The sequence below is a fragment of the Tasmannia lanceolata genome, unplaced genomic scaffold (assembly GCF_043159265.1).
Source record: "Tasmannia lanceolata isolate RefF3 unplaced genomic scaffold, GAP_Taslan_0.1 ptg000012l, whole genome shotgun sequence".
Classification (NCBI taxonomy): domain Eukaryota; kingdom Viridiplantae; phylum Streptophyta; class Magnoliopsida; order Canellales; family Winteraceae; genus Tasmannia; species Tasmannia lanceolata.
This window is the reverse complement of record NW_027518689.1, coordinates 7,921,125-7,948,700: the sequence shown is the minus strand read 5'-3', so window position 1 is coordinate 7,948,700 and position 27,576 is coordinate 7,921,125. Positions and strand designations below refer to the sequence as shown.

Sequence of the window (27,576 nt, the reverse complement as noted above, 5' to 3'; positions counted from 1 at the left end):
CAAGATTGCTAGGAACATGTTGTTCCTGGGGTCATCTCGAGCTGTTTGGTTACGTGCAGAGACACTCTACTCAGGATCTAAAAACCTTACGAAGATTTGTTATGTTTACTCAGACCTTCTCAATTCAAAGAGGGGCGATCGGTCTGTTTCTGATCATTACACGGAGTTCATTGGTTTGTGAGCAGTTGGGCTCTTATTTGCCACCCTCAACTGATCCTCCTATGTTGGCCAAACAGAAGGAGGAGCTCCGTGTTCACTTTTTAGAAGGCCTAAGAAGAGAGTTCCGTCCTCTTCCTCTTCGTCAACTGGTAGTGGGTGAAGGCAAATTACCATCTCTTGATGAGGTTTTCTCTCGTGTTCAGTGAGCAATTTGCGTTGATGCTCCTAGTGATTCTATTGAGGAGCGATCTGCTCTCGCTGTTCAGTCTAGCTATGGCTGCGGTATACGTGGTGGTCGTGGCCATGGCCGCTGTGGTTCTGGTCAAGGCTTTGGTCGTGACTCAGAGGAGGCCGTGATACTTGTGGTCGTGGATTCTGGTATGGAGGGTCCCATTGCCGATTTCTGTTATGATTTGCATCCGGAGTTATGACCTTCATGAGTTGCACATCATATTTATGGTTCTTCTGCCACAGAGAGTTTGCCTGTAGTCTCTTCCACGCCCAGTTCGTTTGATACATTGGTTGTTTCCCGTACTGTAAGCCCAATGGTTCCCACCTTGGCATTCCCATCTTATTTTGATGATTCCAATACACAAGTGATTTATATCACTAATGTGTTTGTTTGTCTAAGTTGTAGATCATGAATGTGTAAAGACAAGATTGCTTGGATTGAGGCCAAGAAGCACTCATTTGACCACATTCGGAAGGCCAAAGTCGTCGGAAATCCAAGACTCTAGAAGACTTGAAGCATTGCAAGTGAAGACCATTTTAAGTCTTTTTTAGTTTGTATTGATCCAATCTTAGCTTAAGTTTAAGAGGCATAAATTAAGTTAAACTCACACACCCTAAATGTTTAAGAGATTGTCCTTGTGGTGTTCCAACACTTTGGAACCCTCATAACAATCCCAACTTAGTGTAGAGTTGGAAGCCCAAAAACAGAATTGAAAATCTGCTGCATATAGGCTTCTCGGAACTCCGAGAGAATTCTCGGAGCTCCGAGCTGGAAACTCCGAGAAATCCTCGGAGCTCCGAGATTTGGTCCAGTAGCTTTTTTCCAACTTCTGTTTGTATTCCCGGAACTCCGAGAGAAATTCTCGGAACTCCGAGAATTCTCTCGGAACTCCGAGACCACTACTTCGGGAAGAAAAAGGAGCCGTTGGTGTTTTCGCCAGAATTACCACTATGCCACCAAACGGTCATATTTTGGTTCTTCTATATATATGGGCATTCTAAACTTCTTAAAGATCAATCCTAACACTCAAAAACTCTATTTGAACATCCTAAGAGTGATTCAAGCTTGTTTATGCCTCTCATCCTCTAAAATTAGGATTTGGATCATTAGGCTCAAATTTGTACATCTTTTGCATAGTTTGTAAACCCTTGTGAGGGATTGTTTTTAGTTCTTTCTTTCTTTATCAAGAAAATTATATTCGGGCGAGTGTTCGGAGAAGCGGAGCCTACTCTTCGTGGTGAGGATTGCCACCAAGGTTAAAGCAATTGGAATTGTAATCGGCACCGATCTTCGCCGAAGTTAAGAAGATCAAATAGTGAAGCCATCAACGGGTTTGGTTTGTGTAGTGGAGTAGGCCTCGCGTTTGGAGGACCGAACCACTTTAAATCTCGGGGGCATTCTCTCTTATCTCATGCTCTTTATTTGCATTGCACTTAGGATTTAACTTGTGTGCCTATTTTTTCATTCTTGATCTCTTAATCTTCAAAATTTGGATTAGAGTTTTTGAAAGATTAAAACTTGTTAGCAACCTAAATTTTATCTCCTTATAAGTTGCCATTAGAGTAAGTACTCGGGCCTACCCTTGGAATTTCACGTACGGAGTACGAGTCTCTACTGCGTCTACAATAGGAAGGGAAACAACCCACTGCCAACCTTGCAACGGAAGGTAGCAGACCATCCTTCTCTCGCAGTCGATCCGGTTCATGGCTCATTGATTCTGGAGCCTCACATCATATGACCGGTAACAATAGTTTTCTTATCCCCTTCAAACCTACTTCCACTTCTACATCAGTCACCTTGGCTAATTGGGCTATGTACCCTATTTCTGGTATAGGGGATACATATCGTAGTTGTAATTTATCTATTTCATCTGTTTTATGTGTTCATAGTTTCCCTTCTAATATACTTTCTGTTAGTCAACTTACTTGTCATATTAACTGTTCTGTGACCTTCTTTCCCTCTTATTGTTCTTTTCAGGATCTTGCGAATGGGAGGAGGATAGGTTCAAGACATGAGGTGGATGGACTCTACTACTTTGACAGTGATACTCCGCCCACTGTGTTGAGCACTTCGGTTGATTCATTCATGTGGCACTACCGTCTTGGTCACCTCCCCGCGGATCGTCTGCAGTATTCATCAGTTGTGTCTGGTCCTGTTAGTCAGTTTCAGTATGAGTCTTGTCAGTATGGAAAACACCATGGTGTATCCTTTCAGTCATATTCTGTTAGTCGTGTTTCGAGCGAGAGACGGATCCAGGGGGGGGGGGGGGGGCGAGGGCCCCCTAAGAAATCTAAAAAAAATAAAAAATTCCTTTCTGGCAAGATAACTTTTATACCCTTTTCCCCTTTTTAAATTTCAAATTTTCTATTAAAGCGGCAAATGCCCCTTCGTCTTTTTTCAAAACAAGATTTACTAAACCCAAATCAGTTTCTATTTTTTAAGGAAAGTTGCAATGATTTTGTTTTCTAGAAATCGATTTACAATCGTTATTTCCTTGCACATAGCGTAGTAAATCCAAATCAATTTATATTTTGTAGGGAAAATTGCTAAAAATCAGTGCCTTTGTTTTATAGAAATCGATTTACAAAGAAGTTGGCAAAAAAAGTCGTCTTGTTCTTGCCTTGCGTAGGGTTTCTTGTTCTTCAAGGCTTCTTCAACCTTCAGTCTTCTATCTTCACGACTGCAATCTTCACTAGGTTTTTTGTTCTTCAATCTCCACGAGTACGGAACCGGCTATTTCAATAAGGTATGTTTCTTTCATCCTCTTTCACTCTCAATCTCAATCTCTCCCTCTTTCTTTCTCAATCTCTCCTCTCTTTCTCTCTTAATCTAATTGTGTCTCCGAAAAAAGAGAAAAACCCCTTAACTCATGTTAAAAAAAAAACCCTTAATCTGATTTTGGCCATGTTTGGATTGTGAGAACTTATTGGAAAAGTCTGGAAAAGAAATTTTTTTCTTTCTTTTTTTATTGATTGATGACATAGTAATAGGCTATGGACTATGGAGTTGGTGTTATGTTGATTTCATGTTCAAGTGTTTGTGGGTATTGCTCACAGTCGATAGTTTTTTTTCTATGTGAAGGAAAAGGTGGGCATAGTTATTATGTAACTGCCTTTGTTTGCCCCTTGGAGCCATATTCCTGGCTCCGTCCCTGTTTTGAGCCCATTTGAGCTGGTGCATTCTGATAATTGGGATCCATGTCGAACTCCCTCTGTCTTTGGGCTGTGTTATTTGTGGATGATTATCAAGGATGTCTTGGTTTATATGTAATAAAAGATCTTTCAGAAGTTTTTTTTGTGTTTTGTTCCTTTTATGCTGAAATTACTAACAAGTATTCGTGTTCTCTTAAATGTTTGCGTACTGATAGTGCACGTGAATACTTCTCTGTTTCTAATGGGTTTCAGAAGTCTCTCTAGTCATGGCATCATTCAACAATCATCATGTGCTTATACCTCAACAAAATGGTGTTGCCGAGAGGAAACTTAGGTACCATGTAGACATGGCTAGGACTCTTCTTTATCATATGCATGTTCCCAAGCCAATGCTGTTCTCACATCTTGCTTTCTAGCCAATCGTCTTCCATCATCAGTTCTCCAAAATCTTTCACCTTTTTCAGTTTTACATCCCTCAGGGAATCTATTTCCATTAATTCTGACTCTTTGGTTGCACATACTTTGTTCATGATCTAACTCCTGGACTTGATAAGTTGGATCCCCGTGCTATCAAATGTGTATTCTTAAGCTATTCTTGCACTCAAAAGGGCTATAAATGTTATAGTCCTCAACTTCGCCGTGTCTTCATGTCCGTTGATGTGTCATTTTTTGAGGATACCCCTTATTTTACTAACTCTGTTTCTCATATTCCGCTGCCTTTACAAATTCCAGTACCTGATTCTCAGATTCCGCTGCCATTACAAATTCCAGTTCCGGCCTTGTCACCCGTGGAACACTCCAAGCCGTTGAAGGTTTACTCTCGTCGCCATCAGTAGACCTTAACACCTCCATGTCCAAATGACACCTCATGCCTACCACGTCCCTCATAAAATGCAAGACTTCTTACTGCTCGAGATGTAACTGTTTCTTCTGATGAGGCTCTCATTTCATATCGTACACATTCTCGTTCTACTCATCATCCTGTTTCTGATGTGGTATCTTATGCTCATCTCTCACCCTCTTATAGTTCGCATTTATCCTTTCCTTTGTTTCCATTCCTCAATCTGTTGTAGAGGCTCTGGCTCGTCCAGGTTGGCGAGCAACAATGGATGCAGAGATGGGTGCTATGAAGTTGAATAATACCTAGCATTTGGTTATACTTCCTCCATTGGTGCAGGTAGTAGAATGTAAGTGGGTTTTCACTGTAAAATATCTACCAGATAGAACAGTAGAGAGATTGAAGGCTCTATTGGTCGCAAAGGGGTACACACAGACTTATGGCATTGACTACACGGAAACCTTTTCTCCTGTGGCGAAAATTCCCTCAGTACGAGTTTTGATATCCCTTGCAGTGAACATGTCATGGCCCCTCTATCAGCTAGATATAAAGAATGCATTCTTGCATGGTGATCTGCTGGAAGAGGTTTACATGGAGGCGATATATGGTCTTAAGCAGTCTCCTCGTGCCTGGTTTGGTAGATTCAGTGAGGTAGTGATATGATTTGGAATCAAACAGTGTGCTGTAGACCACTCAGTGTTCAACTCTCAGGGTAAAGATGGTAGGATCTTCCTGATTGTTTATGTTGATGATATCATAATTACAGGAAGTGGCATGCAGAGACTGAAGGAGCTTCTTTAGAAAGAATCCTTTACTAAAGATCTTGCTCATTTGAGATACTTTCTAGGGATAGAGGTAGCACATTCACGTGGAGGACTATCTTTATACTAAACAAAGTACGCACTAGATGTTAGAGTTGGTGCCTTAAAACCCAGTATATTTCGCATGTTAATCAATAAAAGTTTCTTTTTATGACATTTTTGGGACTTAAAAGTTAAATAATTCGTGTAAGCAACTAAATAAATGCGAGACCTCTATCTAATAAATTATAATAGGTCAATCGAGTAGTGAGTGGGATCGTAGCAGAGATTTAACGGCAGATCCTGCAGAACCCACGAATGGGCCCCACTGCGATTATTGCTCCATATCTAATGCTACAATCGTATTGAGTCAGTGGCCTCCATTGAGACGTAACCCTGAAGATAACCGTCAAATCATCATACCCCTAATTACATCAAATGTGTAAGTCCTTTCTCCAAGTGCACATCTACCGAGTTGAGTCCTAGGGTGGTCGGGGGGGGGGGGTGGTGGACATCAACTACCCCCTGGGCTCACTCATGGCCTTTCAGTCAAGCAGTTAAAAACCATTTTAAAACTTATTTTGTGAAATCCTTTTGATAAACACTTTATCAAATCTACCTGGGCAGGTATTTTTCTAGGTCTACTGCTCTGACCAAAATCGTAGATGTTATCCTATAAAATAGATGGAGAATTCCATGTTGGGTATCGACCTCGAAGTTTTGTCCAACACTCCAAGATTACCCTTTGGTGACTTCAAGAGAATCACAGTTAGATAGACAAAAAATGAGAGACTCGTCAACAGACTAATATGACTCCTCAGGTCAAAGGACATGTAAAGGGTCCTGTCTGGTAGAATAGCTCAACTGTCTCCTGTCCACAAGCTATTCTAATGTGATCCTGTTTAGTACGCAATCTCATTGTCGTACCCATTCTATCTTGCTTAGGGTCCACTACCCAAGTGATTGAGATAAGTCACTCCACATCTCGTGCATGTAGGCAAGATAAATGCTAGTTGTATACAGGAAGAGGTGTCCAACCTCAACCTCAACTAGGAACTACTAATGTCTGCAAAGAACCGGAATCCCATATCTCCTTGTTCCTTAGGATCTGTGAATCCATGAGCATGGGTTTCTTACTTCGCTACTTAAGGACAAATATGTGTAAATAATAAGTAACATATCACGCATATTTAACTTTTAGTACCCATAAATGTCATGAAAAAGAAACTTTTATTGATTAACATGCGAAATATACTAGGTTTTAGGGCACTGACTCTAATAGTCTCCCACTTGCCCTCAAAGCCAGTTATGCATATATCTTATACCCATCCCCTCAACATGCCTGTCAAACACCTTTTGACTAAGAGGCTTGGTAAAAGGGTCCACCACGTTTTCCGCTGAAGCAACCTTTGCAATAACCACATCTCCTGTATCACATGATACTTTCGAAGTACATGCTTGGACTTCTGATGAGACCTCGGTTCCTTTGCTTGAGCAATCGCTTCGCTGTTATCACAATACAGCGTAATGGGTCTCTCGACAGAGGGTACGACTCCAAGGTCGTCCAAAAACTTTCGCAGCCATACTGCCTCCTTCGCTCTCAGCGATGTACTCAGCCTCAGTCGTGGAATCTGCTGTGGTGTCTTGCTTGCAACTTCTCTATGACACTGCCCCATTCGCTATGGTGAACACAAAATCCGATGATGATTTCATGTCATCAATATCAGACTGAAAGTATGCGTCGGTAAAACCAGAAACGACCAACTCCTCTGCACCGTAAATTAAACAATAATATTTAGTTCTCCTAAGATATTTGGAAATATGTTTAATTGCTGTCCAATGCTCCAGACCTGGGTCTGATTGATATTTGCTAACCACACTTACAGAGTAACAGATGTCTGATCTTGTACATAACATAGCATACATAAGACTTCCCACAGCCGAAGCGGAGGGAATATTCATAACCTGCTTATCGTCAGGTGTCTTGGGAGACATCTTCTTGGATAGCCTGATTCCATGCCTGAAAGGAACTAATCCCTTCTTGGAATCTGTCATGTTGTATCTCGCCAATATCTTATCTATATAAGTTTCTTGTGATAGCCCAAGCTTCCTATTCTTACGGTCCCTAAAAAATTGAAGTCCTAGAATGTATGAAGCTTCTCCTAGATCTTTCATAGCAAACGTGCTTGAAACCCATAATTTTGTACTTGATAACATTCCTACATCATTCCCAATGAGTAGTATGTCATCCACATAAAGAACCAAGAATGTTACCGCTCTCCCATTGACCTTCTTGTAAACACAAGTCTCATCCACGTTTTGACAGAAGCCAAACTCTTTGACTGCTTGATCAAAACGAAGGTTCCAACTACGGGAAGCTTGCTTCGATCCATAAATGGATCTTTGCAATTTGCATACTGTTTGACTACCTTCTCCAACAGCCTCAGAACCCTCCGGCTGGACCATATAAATATCTTCCTGAATGTCTCCATTCAATAAGGCGATTTTGACATCCATCTGCCAGATTTCGTAATCATAGTGTGCAGAGATGGCTAGTAAAATCCTATGAGATTCGATTTATGTTAGTCCTCCAATCCTATCAGCACTACTGCCAGATCTGAATAAGTGGATTCATCTAATCCTATGAGATTCGATTTATGTTAGTCCTCCAAGCATTGCAGTATGTATATCCTTTGGGTGTCAATACCCTTTGCTTGGTTAAGTTAATACCTACCGCCTGGAAAAACTATGCAATATACAATGGCTTCTGCTTTGGCATGTGACCAATGTATCATGCACATTCTCCTTATCCTAGTAGGAATCTAACGGTTACTCTAGTCAAGAAACATGATTGGCTTCTGCTTTGGCATGTGACCGTCCTATTTCCTAGACTAGCCAACGGTTAGGTGGCTATGGAAGGCCACGAGGTCTTGTCCTTTTGACTTAACCCCGTTTATCAACTTAATATTATTAAGAGGGTTATTTAATGTGGGAGTTACAATCATCATTGTGTATGTTTGATTAGGCATCTATTGCATAAAAGAAAAACATACATTGCAAACCAAACCATGCCATCCATCACATGAAGAGCAAACAAACAAACCACGGAAATAAAAAACACACCATCCATAAAATCCAATTTGGCATCTTGGATCATAGGGATCCTCCCACTAACCTTACTTGAATAAGGGAATCCCTACAACACCATATTGCCAAATTGAGGGTGAATTATGAGCAATTTTGTGCAACGACACAAGGGGAATTTTGCTAGCCTCAAAGCGAATTCTCAAAGGTGTGTAATCTGATTTGCCTCATTATATGAAGCATATTATCATCAGTAACATCAGCAAGTGCGTCCCTCTTTGGTTGGATCGAATCTGCCTCCATCTGACAGTCAATCTGGAGCATTACTATGCCACAGTATCCACAATCCATCTTTTGAGCTCCAAGAGAATGATCTCATCCTCAATTGGTCTTGAACAAATAAATATAAACCACTGTAGTGTCCTACACTAGCCTAGGTAATCTATACATCATCATCAATCTACATGGGAAACCAGTCATCCGCCCAACTGCCCAGAGGGAGTAATTTAAAAGCTGAAATAATTAAATTACATTGCGGACTTTAATATTACAAACCATTAAATAAATCATCAGATCAAAACATCCATATAAAATCATGCATCTCATGCATGAAGTCAGGTCGATTCTCCTTTTTGCCCATCTTTCACCAATAACGATCAATTCGCACAAATACCGGGTTAATTCAATTTTGATTAACACATACCATTCTGATTTTACTTAGAAACATCATAAAACACTTTTATATGATTTGATAAATCAACGTACAAAATTTTGCGTGAAAACAAGATCGTTTGATTTGTGAAAAACAAAAATTGTTCCATACCTGGAACACATTTCGGGTAGCATGACCTTTCAAGTAACTTTGAGTGGGATATAGTTACTCGAATGCTTTCTCAAGGATCTGATCATGCTACAAACACCCGAAGACATTGTTTAAAAAGTCTATGCCTAGGTTAAGGCTTTTCAAATCGTTTTGGGGTGGAGAAATAAAAACCCAAATTAATTTTCAGAATTGAATTCCAGCAACTTGTATCAAACTTAGAAAAATCATATCTCTTAAACCACTCGTCTGATTTCAATGATTCTTGATGCGTTGGACTCGTATTCGAGTGTACTTTCCAACCTTGTAAAGAGATCAGTCCTGAAATCCACGAATAAACCGTGTAGAACAAAATTTTTGCTCTAACCCAGGATTCCTAGGGACTAATTAATTTTTATTGTGATTTAATAAACACAAAAATAAGTACCTTTAAGTTGCTGTAGAGAAGAACTCGTCTGCTTGATCTACTCAAAAATTCGCCAACGATTTAATCGACGCGAAACCGCAAGTTGAATCGATGGATTCCTTTTGTTACACAAAGGATCTTGTAAACAACTCTTTGTTTACTTTATAATCTGATCTTAATCAGATTATAATATGGGAATTATTGTTTAGAACAATGGAGATTAGTTTGATGAATGCTTTTGAGTTCAAAAACCCAAAACTAGTTGATGAATAGAGAGAGAACAAAGGGGACGAATTTTCTTGTGTGTCTTTCAATTTCTAGCACATGGATTATGAAAGAGCTGTCGAACACTATATTCCTTTGTCTTGTATTTATAAAGATTTGAATTGCCTTTGATGCAATCCAAAATTTCTAGAGAATTCTCAAAAAATAAGGAAAGGAAACTAGTCAAAATTGGGAGCTTCCAATTTGGAAACAAGCTAGTTTGTTTTTTTTCAAAATTGAAACCAAACAATATGGGGAATGTTTTTAGAAATTCTTGGATATTTAGAAAACTCTAAATTGGGCATTTTCCAAGTAGAAAACGCGGGTTGCTTTATTGGATAAACACAATGCTTAAAATATCTCCTGCACTCTCTCATTTTTCTACTTTCCCGCTATAATGTTGTAGGTCAAATTTCAACTTCATTTTTGGACAAGTAAATGGCCGAATTAGAAAAAGGAGAGAGTGTAGGAGATATTTTAGGGATTGTTTTTATCCAATAAAGCAACCCACGTTTTCTACTTGGAAAAATGCCTAATTTAGAGTTTTCTAAATGTCCAAGAATTTCTAAAAACATTCTCCGCATTGTTTGGTTTCTATTTTGAAAAAAAACAAACTAGCTTGTTTCCAGATTGGAAGCTCCCAATTTTGATTAGTTTCCTTATTTTTTGAGAATTCTGTAGAAACTTTGGATTCTATCAAAGACAATTCAAATCTTTATAAATACAAGACAAAGGAACAGAGTTTTCGACATCTCTTTCATAATCTATGTGCTGGAAATTGAAACAGACACACAAGAAAATTCGTCCCCTTTGTTCTCTCTCTCTATTCATCAACTAGTTTTGAATTTTTGAACTCAAAGGCATTCATCCAACTAATCTCCATTGTTCTAAACAATAATTCCCATATTATAATCTGATTAAGATCAGATTATAAAGTAAACAAAGAGTTGTTTATAAGATCCTTTGTGCAACAAAAGAAATCCATCGATTCAACTTGCGGTTTCACGTCGATTAGATCGTCAGCGAATTTTCGAGGAGTAGATCAAGCGGACGAGTTCTTCTCTACAGCAACTTAGAGGTATTTATATTTGTGTTTATTAAATCACAATAAAAATCAATTAGTCCTCAGGAATCCTGCGTCAGGACAAAATTTTTGTTCTACACGGTTTATTCTTCCGCTACGTGTAGCGATTTTGCTCGAGGTTTTTCAACCTTTCTAACACTAGATTTATTGGAGGAGACTGGTCTTCTAGGTTCTAAGCCAGCTGAAACACCCATGGACCGAATATCAAGCTTTCACCTGATGATGGGGAGTTACTAGAGGATCCAGGCAAATACAGACGCTTAGTTGGAAAATTGATTTACCTCACTGTCACACGTCTAGATATTTCTTATGCTGTCGGCTTGGTCAGTCGGTATATGAGTGCATAACAGACATCTCATTGGTCTGCAGTTATCTAGATAGTGAAATATGAAGAGAGCTCCTGGTAAAGGACTCCTCTTCAGAAAACATAGCCACATGAGGACTGAGAGCTATTCAGATGCAGATTGGGCATGATCTCCTGCAGATAGGAGGTCTACAAATGGCTATTGTACTTTTGTTGGAGGCAACTTAGTGTCTTGGAAGAGCAAAAAACAAGAGGTTGTATCAAGGTCAAGTGTAGAGGTTGAATATAGAGCCATGACCTATGCAGGCTGTGAGTTGATACGGTTGAGGTCTTATATGTTAGAGATTGGATTACCCTACTCATCACCTGCGTCGCTCCACTATGACAGCAACTCCGCTACTCATATTGCTATGAATCCTGTGTTTCGTGAGAGAATGAAGCACATTGAGGTGGATTGTCACTTTATTCGTCATAGGATTCAAGGAGGAGAGATCTGCACAGTTTTCACTTTTCACAAGGTCAAATGACTAGATAACAAACATGTTTACAAAATCCCTCAGCAAGGCTAGATTGGGTGATTTATGTAACAAGCTGGGAATGCATGATATACGTAATGCAGTTTAAGGGGGAGCGTTGAGAATGGTCATATAATATACCTCCCACATTGGAGGGGTATTTCTGTCTTTGTATGTTCCATGCACACTCACACATATATATTATATGTCATGCGTCAATGCACAATTCACTAACGCACGATTCTATATTTCATCTGTTCTCTTCTATCTTCTCCTCTCTCTCTCTCTCACGCCTCAAACCACCGCCATGGCTTGGAACATAACAACGCCACATACCTGTAAAGAAACCCTACAAGCATGCAAGGCTAACAGTATAACAGATGCATGCTCAATTACTATAATAAATCAAATCTATAACCATCCATGAAACTAGTTGGTCAAATAATCATTGAGTATCAATCTCTCGCTCACAAAGACACAAACCCATACACCAGGTAAACGAATAAAGCCATTTTTAAGTATACTCACTTAATAACTAAAATAAAGTAAAAGTATTCCTCCTCATGGTAATTTCCCTCGCTACTCCAATCTCAAGCTAGAATTACGCCTTGGGATCTGAAATTGTTAACCATGGGTGAGCCAATGCTCATGTGAAGTAATAAGAGATACGCTAACAGATAAGACAACACTTAACGAAGATAATCAACAAAAGATGAAGTAACCAAAGGGTTTGATCATAAGGTTGGAATCATATATGTGCAATTAAGGGTTCCATAATAACAATAGACAAAGTCAAAGTCAAAAGCATCTTACTATCGATGGTCAGAATGAGATTTCAGAAAAATAATTCGATAATATGTCAATAACAAAATTCTATACATCTTGGGTTCAGAAAGAGCTTTGTTTATTATTGTTCAGAAATTCGATTGTTGACAGTTGTCAGGTTATTATGCATTCCCCCAGTTGTCAGGTTATTATGCATTCCCCCACTGACTGGGTCCAGAATTGGCAAACAATTTAGTTCAGAATGTTTAGTCTACCAATGTATTATGCATTCCCCACTAGCATGGGTCCAGAAATATACTTAAGCTTCCTATGTGATTTCAATATTCAATGGTTTGATATTCAATGTGGGTTTCAATAGATGAGAGTTACTGATTTTGATATAATGATAAGTCAGAAGAGTCAATAAAGGGATCATACCCTTGATTCGGAGCATCAAGCTTTATGAATTCTCTGAAAAGGGGGAGATGCTCTGGGTAACTATATTGCCTCCCTGCATTCCTGGAACCCGACCCTAAATGTTGGGGCAAAGACGGTGTGTTTAAGATTTTATGATATTCCTCTCCATGCATGGTCATTATCAACGATAGAAGCCTTTGGAAATCTCTTTGGACAAGTGCTTCAGGTCCAACTATCAGGGAATCGTGAATATTGCGTAGCCTTTGCCTCAATAAAAGTCTCAACACAACATTGGAAATCGGTGACACCATTCATTAATTTAAAGGTGGATAACAAAGTTTATTTAGTTCAAGTTACATGTATGCCCGGAGTTGAAAATGTACCGCGCGGCTGCAGCTTTCCAGGATTTCATAACGAAGATTGGTATCGACACATGAGCTGGCAGGCGGAATCTTCCTAATTTGGTTACAGGAACTGATTGTCTCATGCTGTGCTATTGTTCCCCTTTCGGTAGTTGAAAGAAATTATCGAGGGAGGAAGATTCATCCCAATTGGCTAGCCAGAATGGAAAAACAATCATGGGCTTTCCCCTGGTGCCGGAGAGAGAATGGTGGAGAAGGAGGCCAAAAAAGGTAAAAACTGCCAATTACAGGAGGCCAGAAAGATCCGTTGGACCCCAAATTCAAATTTCCTTCTAGTCAGACGGTAGCTGACATTTCCCTAGCCGATGCCCTAAGACCAAGGATGATAAGTTTTGAGGCTATCAAGCAAGACATAGTTAATGCCCCATACCTGGCGTCTTCTCACTGGAGACCTTAAACCGAGGGGGTGCTAAATCATGAAAATAATCTTTACTGGGTACCTAGAGTTGATAAGGCGGTAGGAAATACATATAAAAATTCAAAAGGAGATTACTTTTCGAAAAGATCTGCTCTGAAATCCGGACATAGGGGCAGAAAGGACAACATGCTGTGTATAGCCTCAAAAAATTCAAATTTTAGCTACAAAAAGAATTTTTTGAAATTGAACAAGAAAACTGCCGAAAGGTGACACTTGGCTCGGAAAGGTGTAAATTTAGGTTGGAAGACGAAAAGCTATCATGTTGGAAAAGGCTCTCTCATGCACGGCTTCGATAAGACCAAGAGTCATCATTACAATCCCTTTCTCCTAGAGGCCAGAAAAGGCGGTTCTCTTCCCTATAAGAAGAAATTAGAGGGCCACCGTTCAAGCAGAAGCGAGCAAAAAAAGAAATAATTTGTCTCTGATATCCTAAAAATGCTGGAAAGTTATGAGAAAACTGGGGACATTGTCTTCTGAAGATGAGGAAAGAGTGGAAGACAGAGTCAAGGGGAAGGTTGTAATGGAAGAAGATTTATCGCCAAAAAAAGGAGGGGAGGAGAAGAAGAGATCGTGCGAAGGATCTCCAACAAAAAGTGAGATTGCAATGGGGAAAAAGGTCTGTCAAAGAAGTTTGCATCCCGCAATACAAGTTGCCATGCTTTCAACAATGTTTGGAAGAGGAGCGGAAGGAAAGAAAGGCTTGTATGGAGGTTGCCTGGGCGGAAAAAAAGGAGAAGGAAAAGGATATAGTTATTCCCGATGAGGAGTCTAAGATGAGGTGGAACTCAGTGGGAAAATAAAATCCTGTATTGGTAGGGCTAAACAGGTTTCAACAGAGGTAGAGAAGGAGGTTTCAGAGGGGGGGGGGGGGGGAGGGAAGGCTATATCGGAGAAAGAAGAGGAGGATTCAGTAGAGGAAGAGAAGGACGTTAGGGAAGAAGAAGAGAAGGCTTACTCTTATGAATTTGATGAGATGACGTAAATGGGGGATCATCTGGGAATAGGTTTCGAGGAGAATGTTGATGGAACAAAAACAATGTTTCTTGAGATAGAGAAGCGGGACGCGGAGAAAAAAGGAAGAACCCAGGACGAGGTAGTAGAGAGCTTAAAGCTCTTAGGAATTGAAGGGGTTCGCTCTTGTGAAGAATTTGGGTTGGTTTTTTTTTGGACAGTTTTTACTATGTTTTTTTTTTTGGGTTGGAGGCTCTTAGTTTTTTGGGATAGTACTGGACATAGTCCTTTTGTAATTCCTCGACACAGGAGTTGTCGAAGGAAAGTGTTGAGGGTTTTTGCTTTGACCCAATGAGGACCTTCTTCAAGATCTTCGAGGAAGATCGCACAAAGTGGAGGGAGGTTATTAATCTTTGGAGGGGTTGTTTCCAAGATCTTCGATGAAGATTGCAAAAGTTTCTTTTGGTGGTTCTATCATGGATGTTCTAATCAAGATCTTCGAGCAAGATCACAAAATTTGTTATGAAGTTTTATGTATTCTTGTTTGGGAAGGGGAATGTAATGGGGGATAGTTCTGGAGATTTTTTTAATTTTATCTTTTAGGGCTCTGAAGTTCTCTTTGGCCATCATACGATGTATTCAATGGGGGACTCCTGGTCCCTTCTTCATATAACCTTCGTATGAAATATCAATATATATTGTTGTCACTTTTCAAAATATAAAAATAAAGGGATCATACCCTCAAACATTCAGGTTTAGATATTATACATGTTAAAGTATAAAAGATTAAATACTGCCCTTCTCCAATAGCTTAAGCTTTTGGAGAACTCAGTAAGTTTCTAACATGGTATCAGAGCCAAAGTTCTCGAGTTCAAGCCTCCCCGATGTAAAAAAATAAAAATTATCCACCTGCTATGGTCAGCCTAACGTGGGACCACGTGTACCACATGTTTGCCAAGTGGGCCACACGTGAGAGGGTGTTAGTATAAAAGATTAAATATTGCCCTTGTCCAATATCTTAAGCTTTTTGAGAAATCAGTAAGTTTCGAACAATACAAAATTCAGAATTCAATTTGGGTACTAATGTCAAGAATCGAATACGGATGAGAATCAAAAGAATCAAGATTACATGCTACAAGCATCAAAGAGGGCTTGAGAATAACCCATTAGAGTAATCCCTTATTACTCACCTCGATTGAAGTTCGAAATCCTTTTCACCGTATGCCTCAGTCACCTACAGCTAATAGTACGGATATTCCTCATGAGTTCTATCATTAATCTCAATCCTAATAGGCATACATAGCCTCCCGTTGACACAAGACACCCTTTGATGCCCAATCGGAAAAGAAGCGGTAGCCCGTCCTAGGGTTCTCTTTAGTATTTTGAATTTATCATCCCTATAGAGTCTCCAAATATTTTTGAAACTATTTTTAACAGGAAGTACGCATTGCCGGCATGTCTGTAGAGTATAAGAGCGTGAAAAACGGACGAGAAACGAAGAAGTTATGATTTTATGAAGTTGGGCTGTCGGCAGGAAACATTGCTGGAAAATCACTTGACCCAGTTGGTTCGGACGTCCGAACCCTGACGCGGGATTGGGTTTTCTCCCGAGGCCACGAATTTGCAAATTTTGACCGATTTTCCCAGAACTTTGAGAGGTCATAACCTTTTCCTTTAAACTCCAAATCGCGCGAAGTCGGATCCGATGGACTCCTTACATGAGGGGAATCCACCAAACCCAATTTCACGCTCCAAAACTACGTAGACAATTATTGTAAAACAATCTAAGCTTTTAGGTCAAAATCCCCAAAATCTCAATTTTCAAAATTACAACATCTTGATCATGGATCCTTTGGGGATTCAATGAAAAGATAAACCCTAAGGAATCCAAGATCAAGCTTAAGGTTCATCTTGAACACAATTAATCGTTATTTTATCCCTTCTAAATACACTAGGCTTCTTTTTTAGGGTTCTTTAACACTTAGAGATCATAATAGAGTGAAGATCTTACCTTGATCCACGTTTTCCAATCTTAGATCTTGTTTTCTGTTCCTTCCACACGAAAACCTCTCTATTGGGTTGCAGAAATGTGTTTTAGGGTTTTATTAGTCTCCTAAAACTCTTAAGGTTGTATTTATAGGCTTTTAAAAGGTTGTATTTATAGGCTTTTAAAAGAGCCCTGATTGAACTCTAACTTCATATGACAAAAACGCTCCTCACATAGAGGGGGACGAGAATTAAAGGGGGTATTTTGTGGTATTTCACTCTCTCTCTGTCTGAAAAGTAACCTTTGTGTGTGTGTAAATGTGATGGTATTTGGGGGTGGGTTCGTGAGAGGTAGTGGGTGAAGAAGGGATTGAGGAAGATAAATCTCCTCTAAGAAACCAAAACCCACATCACAAAATCGTACTATGAGACCATCTTTCAACAAGAGAGATAGTTGTTGGGCTTCATTGATCGGGCACCCAGCAGAAAACCTGCTGGTATTTCAGAGCTAGGGTTTTATAAAAACCTCTGCCCATTACAACAAGGCCCTCTTCATTCTACGTAGAAAGAGAAACAAAAATCCTCACAAAGGGCTCATGCAAGACAAAGGGGGGTTTTAGAAGGATGAGAAAAGAAGGGATCCGACCACGTAGATTAACATGGGGTTTGGGGGATTGATTTTCTCATAATCCGTGCCCCATGAATCCAACCACATAGTTTCTTAACTATTCCCAAGCCATGCATGTTTAAAATAAAAAACCCATAGTCTTTCCTCGATCTCCTCAACCTCTTTTTTGCTATTAGTGGAGTAACAGGAGTAATTTGCTAAAAACTAGCAAATTGAAAAACGGGGGAATGCAATCACAATTTTTAGGTTGCTATCGTATCCGTCATAGAACCTAAGAATTACAGTCACAACTCTCAAAGCTATTCATTTGCACTTCCCCTCTTGGGTTTCGATAAAAGAAAATGTTGTTTTTATTTCGATTAAATCAATGTTTTCAATAAAACAATAAAGCTGCAATTTAGAGACGAGTATTACTTGGCAGAAATGGTAGCTAACACCTTCTATTCTTGTAACCAGACATCTTACCTGACTTATGGCAGCGTAGCTGCTAATTTCAGAGTCACTTATGGGTCCTAGGCCCTAAACCCTAGGTGGAGACTCCATTCGAACCCAGTGAAATTCCGACCGAAATCTCATGGTGGGGATCAGATAGGACAATCCATCCGTAGGAAAGATCAACAAATGGATTGACCCTCAAATCACAAAGAGTAAAGGCCCTTGAGGAACTCCATAAAATCAATGAAGCCCAAACATCTAAAAAAAAAAAAACTAATGGGACCAGCGCCGCAACATCGGGGAGAAGACGGGCTCGAAAGGTGCCCAGACCGCGATAGGTAATCTGATTCTTCTAGCTGTAGTGAAAGGGCCTCAACTAATATAATTGCTTTAGCGAAAGGAGACAATCAGGGCCCATGGCGACTTGCTCCTTGCATTTATAAGATTAGGCGTAGATGCAGAGATAGGCCGCTTATTTTCAAACACATTCCTTGCAGTGCTAAAGATCTCACTGACATCCTTGCAAAATCTAGTGTACATATATTAAACCTTGTCATTGGGCAACATCTCCCAGAGATATTTTGTTGTAAATTTTTTTCTTTCTTTAATGAAATTTTTATGCCCCAAACAATTATTGACTATATTTTTTGAGTTAATATTCCAAATAATGCCCTTAAGTGCATTTCTTTTATGGATTTTCATCCAATTATGGTGACCATCCTTGTCAAAAATTAGAAATGGGACTTTTTTTTATAGTGGGGTGCATTAGAAGTGTTCTTTATTTCATAGGGGTATAGTTGCTTTTGTGTTTGTAGGGCTATAAGTGTATTTTGGGATTTTAATTTTAACGTAATTGGGATGGGATAGTGTTTTAATTTTGATTTCCTATTCACATAGCATTATTCACGCATCACTATTCACGTCTTTATTTACCCACCTGTTTTATTTTCAGGAGTTTTATTCGGAACTTTCTAGAAATTAGGGTTTTATTTGGTTAAGTTAAATAGCACTCACATATTAGGGTTTCAAGTTATTCATGAATCATCTAGAAGTCGTTGGAGAAGTCTAAATATATGCAGGCATTTGACCATTCTTTTTATAGTTTATGAAAGAATGGATGAATAAAATTTTTGAGAGCTTTTTAAATTCTTCCTGATGCAAATTAGATAAGAAATCAGGTTTAAAATTTGCTAGGTAGCTCTTGAAACAAATGAAACAATAAACCTTTCGATCTAGAAGTAATCCAAAGGCTAAAAAAATCTGCAATAAAAAAACTAATTACAATTTTTTAAAATAGCTGACAATAGGCAAAGGGCGTGCAATCAAAACCTACGAACAACCTTATTTCCTTCTCTTCCGTTACAAAAAAATAGAATAATCCCCCACCCCTTCAATTTTGCGCCAATTTTTATGGTTTTCAATTGTCAACCAACCTCCACAGGATTCTAGTCAAAATGGACTTGTCTAAACAAAAGAAATAGAAAACTAAGCTCTAGTTTCCTAAATCCTATTGGACTTTCTAAAGATAAAACAACAATTCACTCCAAAAAATTCTCAGCCTTGCGACTCTTTTTAGAAAATCGTCACTCCTAAAAAATTCTCTCTTTTTAGAAAATCGTCACTCCTAAAAAATTCTCTCATGAACTCTTGAACAAAATAGAAACTGCTTCAAAAATATGGAAATTCACGACCTTCAACATCTTCAGAATTCACAACTTCACGAGCAGTAACAATCCTCTTCGCCTTTCTTTCATGGTTTTGATCAACCACTCATCAATTTGGATGTGCGATTGAGGCTGTATTAGCTCAGTCAGCCTCTTTAAAAGAACTTGCCCTCTATTTCTGAATCTCGTGCTTGCCATATTACAGTTATAGATGCTTTACATTGAAAGTATCTCTAATGCGCAAATCCGGAGGCCATTTTATGGGGACCATGTAGGGCCATATTATAACTTTTAAGTGTGTTTTAGGTGTCTTTTAAGTCCTTTAAGTAATAGTAGGGGTATTAGAGTCTTTTTACATCAAAATAACTTAAGTTCTTTGAGTTATGTATGTGTCAAATGGGCCCCACGTGTGTATTACAGGACTTTTAAGTAGGAAGCAAGCAAAATGGTATTTTGGTCTAAAAGTGTTAGGTTTTCTTTTAGGGTTTAGAACTTTCCGGTTCTCTTCTCTCTTCTTATATATTGTAAGCCTTAGGGCACTTTGAAAAGAATGTTATGTTATGGATGAATGAAAAGATTTGAAGTTTTTTCCTTTTTTGTAGATTTGCGGGCCGTACAGTCCTGCTTTCACTAAGGAGTTCTATCTATTCGAAAATAGAGCATTTTCCATCATATTAGTTGAGTAAGTATTCATTCCCATGCGAAGCGGTGAGCGGTCAAGAAAAAGAAGCGGTTGGATGCGGTACAGTTCAAGGATATCCAGTATAATATCCATATCTCGCAGATCAAGATTCTTCGATTGCATACATATCAGCAGGAGCAGTTCTTCCGAGACAGAGATTATAAAGAGCGTGAAGAGAGAGCGGTTAGCGAAGAAGCAAATTTCCTCCCATCCATCCCCCATCTTGCCCTAGAAGTGAGATGAAAGGAAAGGGAAAAGATAGTGAGATTAATGGTGCTCGGGATGCACCGTGGACTAAGATTGTAACTAAACCGACTCAAAGAACGAATACCTATGACTGAACTGGTCTCTTGACTGCTAAACTGAATCAATACCATGCGACTGCAAGTTTAGTTCTTCCCGCTTCTTCCTAGCTTCTGATGCTACTACTTCTATCTTTCCTATAGGTCGAGGAATTCCTTTGAGTGAAAGCGTTCCGAAGTCCTCTATTCCTTTTCAGGACTAGAGTAATTGCTTGAAAGCTCCTTCGTGATGCTGATGCTCTATTTTCTGACCATGGAATTCGAAAGTATTTGAATGTGCATCATAAGTTAAAATCAAGGCATGCTAAGTTGGTTAACGATTTTCAAGAGTTTACTTTCTCTATTAAACATGTCTAGAACTCAAAATAAGATGGTTGATGCTTTAAAGTGAAGAAGTGTTTTTGTTGAGTTTGGTGACAGTTGATGTGTTTGGGTTTGAGCTACTTCAGGTTGTATAAGAAGATTATTTTGGCAAAGCAATGGTAGAGGTTGAACTTGGAAGCAATCCTAATTACTTGATGAAAGATGGGACTATATTCAAAGGCAATTGTTTGTGTATTCCTAATATATCTTTACGATGACACATCATCGAGGAAGAACACAATGCAAGACACTTTGGCAAGCATAAAATTGTTGCTTGGGTGCGGGAAATGTTCTTTTTGGCCAAGCTTGGTTCATTGGCTCGGGTGTTTAAGGACTTGGTAAAAAAGTCTCATTATATTTATAGCAAGGTGATAGCTTTAACTATTGCTTAGGTAAAAATCCTCCCAGATTTTAGATTCACCTCGGCTCATGACCTATAGTATGGTTAGAGAGAAGTCTGTAATAGTAGTGAACAGGCTTATGTATCCAATAGTGAGTGGGTTCCGCCCTTAGAAGCACGAAGCGGGAGCGGGGAAGCGTGGGAGTCAAGAAGAGTCTAAGGTTGGGAGCGCCATGGGAGCGTGTAATATTTTCTTTATATAGTACATCAAAAAATAGTAATTTCTAACCATCTTCAAATATATCTTTCAAATTTTAAGTATATAAAAAAGTAATAATTTCTAACCATCTTCAATTATGTGCCCTCTTTCCTCATGGCTCCTAAAGATGCCTTTGTGCTTGCTCTAATGAGGTACTTTGATGAGTTGGGTGAGTTTGATAAAAGGAAGTTGGTGATAGTGGGACTGATGGTGTAATAGGAGCAGGTTCTCGTCTCTTCGAGAGCGTCATGCTGTTCCCTTCCTAAGGAACGATGAATCGCAGTTCTTTCATGGGAGTGTAACCCTTGAGGAATGTTCCTGTTTCTAGGGTTCCGCCAAAGGTGTGCAAATTGAAACTGAATTTCGATGGATCTAGCATCAGCGACCCGGGTCCAGCCTGAGTAGGAGGATTACTGAGAGACGATCAGGGGGCAACGTCTCTGGCCTACTCAGGACCATTGAGGACAACAGACTCAAATGAGGCAGAGATCAGAGTGATTCTTCAAGGGTTGCGGCTCATTCAGCCTAATCTATTCGAGCGTTTAATAGTTGAGGGTGATTATCTCAATGTTATTAGATGGCTGCAGGGGTCTTCATCTTAGCCTTGGAGATTCACTTATTGTATTCTTGGTTTTATGTTACCTCCTGTGCTCAGACAATCTCGGTCATTGGGGCTTCTTCCCCCATTTTTAATAATGATGCTCCCATTACAAAAATAAAGAGTGTTGAATATGTCAAAATTCCAAAGGTACTTCTTCTAAAGCAAGATTATATAATCTTTTATCTGTATTTCTTTTGACCCTTGGGTAGAGATTTCAATGGACTCTGTACATAGTCTTCCCAGAATGCCAATGGGTGGGGATAAAATCTTCCTCGAATGTCAATGGGTGGGGATAGTATCTTAGTTGTTGTTGACAAGTTTTCATGTAAGTAAAAACATAATGCTGATAAGAATGAGGATCTATTATTTAGAAAGGTGGTGCGGCATCAAGTTTTTCCGAAGAACGTTACATCCGGCTGGGATACTATGTTTGTTAGAATTTTCTAGAACAATTTGTGGCAAAAGATTGGGACTTTTATAAAATTTGGCAGCTTTTACCATCCTCAAACTGTTGGTCAAATGGACGTGGATCATAGGAAAATATGATGAGGACTCAATTGAAGGTGATGTGAAATTGCAATCTTGTGCCGAAGAAGATTAATTGTTCTAGAAATTGAACAACATGTTCCTGTCCATTTTATGTTGTTTGTGGTCATAATCCTCAAGAACCTCTTGATCTCATACCTACTCCTAGTTGGGGAAATTCGAATAAGGTGGATGAATTGATAGCTGATTTGATGGCTATTCATGAACATGTAAGCTAATATTGAAAGTACCTATGCAAGATACAAAGAGAGAACGGATCAACATCGTGGGAAGCTTGCTTACTTTTGAAGATAGTAATGAAGTGTGAGAATAACTTCCAAAAGATAGGTACCCTAGTGGTGAATACCACAAGCTAAAGCCAAAGATGATTGGTCGTTGCAAGACTAATGATAATGCTTATAACGTGAAGTGGTGATGCAGGGCGATCGAATGTTGAACCGATATTTCTCTCCGATACCAAATCTGATCCAAGATGGGTCTATAGAAGGGATGCTAGGGGTGAAAGGGATGGGTAAAAATTAGGTTTTGTTCATAAAATATGTTATGGGATTGGAAAAATATTTCCACTAGGCTTATGGTAGGTTTAGAAGCATGCAGACACAAGCTGGGAGGTTTTCTAAGGATGCCGGGATGTAGGTTATGGTGGTAGGGAATATGGGCGAAATGGATGAGTAAAAATTAAGGATCTGGGTCCTAAAATAGGTGATTAGGTTAGGGAAATATTCCTACAAGGTTTATGATAGGTTTGGATGGGGGTGGACATCTGCTGGGAGGTTGTCGTAGGGTGCTGGAAATGTCTAAATTAGTTTTTGAAACAAATGAAAAGGACACAAGCCATGAATGGGTTTGAATGGTGTTTCCAAGTTGGAGAATTTTTTTATGGGTAGTATTCTAGGGTTTTTGGGATAGAAAATAGGTGAAAAGAAAATTACAAGATAGGTTTAGGGTTTCCAAGAAGTTGATTTAGGGAGAAAAACTAAAAAAAGAAAAAAAAGAAAAGAAACATGAAAGAGAGATAGAAAGGAAGGTTGGAATCTCCCCAACCAAAACCCAAGGCATCACACCAAGGCATTCCTAGGCATTGCACCATAGGAAAGATCAAGGCATCGCACCATAGGGAAGATCAAGGCGTCGCACCTTTGCAAGAGTAGACATCGCATCCACAAAAGAGGAAAAAACTTCAAATCTTTTCATTCAGTCATCCATAGCATAACATTCTTTTCAAAGTGCCGTAAGGCTTACAATATATAAGAATAATGAAGAAAACTAGAAAGTTCTAAACCCTAAAAGAAAACCTAACACTTTTGTACCAAAATGCCTTTTGCTTGCTTCCTACTTAAAAATCCCGTAATTCACATGTGGGGCCTATTTAAACATACATAACTCAAAGAACCTAAGTTATTTTGATGTAAAAAGACTCTAATGCCCCTACTACAACTTAATGGACTTAAAAGACACCTAAAACACACTTAGAAATTATAATAGGGCCCTACGATGGTCCCCATCATTCTCCCCCACTTGAAAATGATCCAACCCCGTCAAATATAATGATTGGCATGACGAGTGAGAGATCTTCAACTAGAATTTTCGCACGTCTCAAACGATTGTCCTTTCCACCGAACTAGGTACTTCCAATGCACAAGTAGCTTTGGGCAATCATTTCGTTGATTTGAAGTGATATAATCATAAGGTGCGCCTTCGATGTACTCCATGTACCGATAAAATTTAGACAAATAGAAATTTGATTCTTTTGCTTCCTTAAGTCTGTAGGCTTCTACTTGTGTACCCTGGAGCAAGTAGTAAAAATTTGGCAAGGGTCAAACATTACGATCAATGACTTTCTTGGTGTAATCTAAAGCTTGTCTTGACTACGTCGAGCGACTTTCCTCTTCCAGGCGTGTTGTATGACAATTGTTGCTCTCTTGATTCTCATATAATATTCACGAATTAACTGCTCTCGGAACCAGCTTTGTATGATTATTATGGCTCTTGCCCATTGTTCTAATTCCGTGCTCTTCAAAGAAGGTATCAACAGAGCTTGTTCCAAAATGATCTCCTGACTTTTTGCAATCTGCGAAGTCTCTACGTCTACAGAACGATCATGAAAATCTTAGTAAAGATGATCCACACAATCCAAGTGGGATAGCAACTCGTCAGATTTGGTATTCAAGCCTTCCAACAATTCAACTATTTGATCTTCAATGCATCTAGACGATATGTTTCCACCCTGAGCTCTGATACCAAATTGATGCAGGACGATCGAATGCTGAACTGTTATTTCTCTCCGATACCAAATCTAATTCAAGATGGGTCTATAGAAGGGATGCTAGGGGTGAAAAGGATGAGTAAAAAATAGGTTTTGGTTCCTAAAATATGTTATGAGATTGGAAAAATATTTCTACTAGATTTATGGTAGGTTTTGAAGCATGCAGACACAAGCTGGGAGGTTTTCGAAGGATGCCGGAATGTAGGTTATGGTGGTAGGGAATATGGGTGAAAGGGATGAGTAAAAATTAAGGGATAGGTGATTAGGTTAGGGAAATATTCCTACAAGGTTTATGGTAGGTTTGGATGGGGGTGGACATATGCCGTGAGGTTGTCGAAGGGTGCCGGGAATGTCTAAAATTAGTTTTTGAATCAAACGAAAAGGACACAAGGCATGAATGGGTTTGAATGGTGTTTCTAAGTTGGAGAAATTTTTTTTTATGAGTAGTGTTCTAGGGGTTTGGGATAGAAAATAGGAGAAAAGAAAAATACAAGATAGGTTTAGGGTTTCCAAGAAGTTGATTTATGGGAGAAAAACTAAAAATAAGGAAAAGAAACATGAAAGAGAGATAAAAAGGAAGGTTGGAATCTCACCAACCAAAATCCAAGGCATGACACCGAGTTGTTCCTAGGAATCGCACCTTGGCAAAAAGTAGACATAGTGCTTCTATAAATTCAAAGCTCTAACACTAGCATATAGCCTAAAATCATAAGTTGAATAAGTGTGGCACCACTAAATTTCTCACTAAAATAACACAGAGTCTTGAGTTTTGGATTAGGACAACACCAATACCAATTTGAGAAGCATCATTATCAATTTCAAACAACTTATCAAAGTTAGGTAAATCTAGACATCAATGCATTAGTGAGGCACACCTTTATCTCTTCAATAGCCTATTTGAGCTTGAGGTGTCTACTCAAAAGTTCTCATCTTCATCAAATCAATAATAGGTGCCGTAATAGTGCTGAAACCTCTCACAAATCACCCCAAACCTCATAATCCAAGAAGTTAACTTTAAGAGTCATCAAGATACACTTCTTAAGGTTAGCGAATAGCTCCTGCCTCTGCAATATCTTCAAGACTACTCACCAAATAAAAAAAAACTTTCTTCAAGACTTCCCTCAATATTAGAGATGCATAGACATATCCAAACTGTAGATAAAAATGTCTTCGAAGTAGACCATCACGAACCTACCAATAACAAGACCTCAACACTTCATTAATGACCCGTGTAAACATACTAGGTGCATTAGACGGTCCAATTGATTCATTTCAAAAACACGAAGAGTCCAAATAGCATCACCATCCTTGTCCCCGTGCTACTGCTGTAAATGTTGTTTTGGGGTTTTAATAAATCATTATATTTGAAAAAAATGGCATCACCATTCTTTCATAGCCCCCTCGTCTAGTTTTAAACCCCTCTTCCATTATTCTCCTGGCTGAATTCAAATTTAATGGTAGTTGCTCTTAAGATCAATTTTAGAGAGCACATAAGCTCCTTTAAGGTGATCCAAGATATCATCCAACCTCGGAATTGAAAATCAATATTTGATGATAATCTTGTTGACTGCCCTACTATCGAGGCCCACTACACAAGGAGTAGTGCTCCTTTCTTCAAAAGCTTTTCCACTTGTCTTCTCAATTCCTCATGTTCTTAAGGTGACATTTTGTAATGGTTTTTGTTTAGTGTAACGATATTCGACATAAGATTAATATGGTGTGTAAATCAATAGGTGGGAGAGGAAGGCGAAAGCTGCTAGGAAGGCAAGGAAGGCACACTATACTTTTCCCACTTTCAGAAATTAGGTCACCTGTGTAAGGCATCAAAGTGAGCGTTTTACCATTCCTATAAAAAGTATAGATAATATTTATTTTTGTCGTAATGCCCAACATTCCTATCAAATTGCTAAGGTCTCCCATGAAAAATATGGCATGCATTCATAGGTATTTCATCAAACCAATGAACCATATGACATGCATTCATAGGTATTTCATCAAATCAATGAACCATAAATTATCCTTGTACTTATTTCATCAAATCAGCTCTCGCCTTCCTCTCCCAGCTATTGAAAATTATCCTTGCTAAAGAGGTGGGAACCAGTTCAGTTGAGTTCAAACGAGTCATGATATAGTAAGAACGAGTACGCGCTCTTCCTGACCCATCATCTGGGGATTCTTTGTCAATCTAAATGCAAAAATGGTAAACAAAGTTGTGACGCCAAACCTGCCTCTGAAGCGGGGTCCCCTTCTCTGGCTAAAGCCCCCTTCTAGGGTATTTACTCAAAGGAATTGGATTCAGTGAGTCCAAGGAAGGATAAGTGTTCTTTGCCCCTGTCGTTCTCTACCTTACTTCTTAAAAGCGATGCTTCACCAGGGTCTTTTTGCCCCAAAGTCTGCTAGCAGCCGCTTTGAAAGCATTTTTTTGATTGTAACAGAACATTTATCTGCGAGCAAGAGCACTGGAGATTTATTCTTAAAAGCATCCTTTTTGGGCTTTCTTTCTGGAGAGCTATTGGGTAGGTAGAGTGCCCCGAGGCATCCTTGCTAAAGAGGGGGCTCGCTTGGCGGAAACGCGTGTCATTTTTACTAGCAGCGTGGATAACATTTCTTAGCTACTGGATGTTGTCCTGTTTTGGTTTCTTGTAATTCCGGTCTCTATGTAAGAGCTAGGTTTTAAATGTCGGTTTCGGTGTCGGTTTCCGCCACCACCGAAACCGAAATATTTCGGTTTTGGTGGAACTTTCGGCCGAAATCATGTAAAAATTTGACTAAAATTTCGGTTTTCTTAAAATTTCCACCGAAAAGTACAAAATTTTGGCCATTTCGGTGGGAATTTCAGTAATTTCGGTGGAAATGTAAATGCCGAACAGTTA

General features: G+C 39.1%; 1 protein-coding gene across 7 annotated transcripts in view; it reads left to right on the top strand.

The window, feature by feature from the left end:
* Positions 1-27,576, top strand: part of LOC143887605 (uncharacterized) — a 47,958-nt gene that overhangs the window by 11,334 nt on the left and 9,048 nt on the right. For 2 of the 7 annotated variants that reach the window (XM_077391705.1, XM_077391704.1), the window contains exon 2: positions 26,437-26,518. The exons of 1 other annotated variant lie outside the window; for it this stretch is intronic. In XM_077391705.1, coding sequence (XP_077247820.1) covers positions 26,437-26,518 — 82 coding nt within the window. Of the gene's footprint in view, positions 1-2,368; positions 3,138-26,436; positions 26,532-27,576 lie in introns of all 7 variants that reach the window. 4 more of the 7 variants (XR_013254300.1, XR_013254296.1, XR_013254299.1 and 1 more) reach the window with 4 other exon arrangements.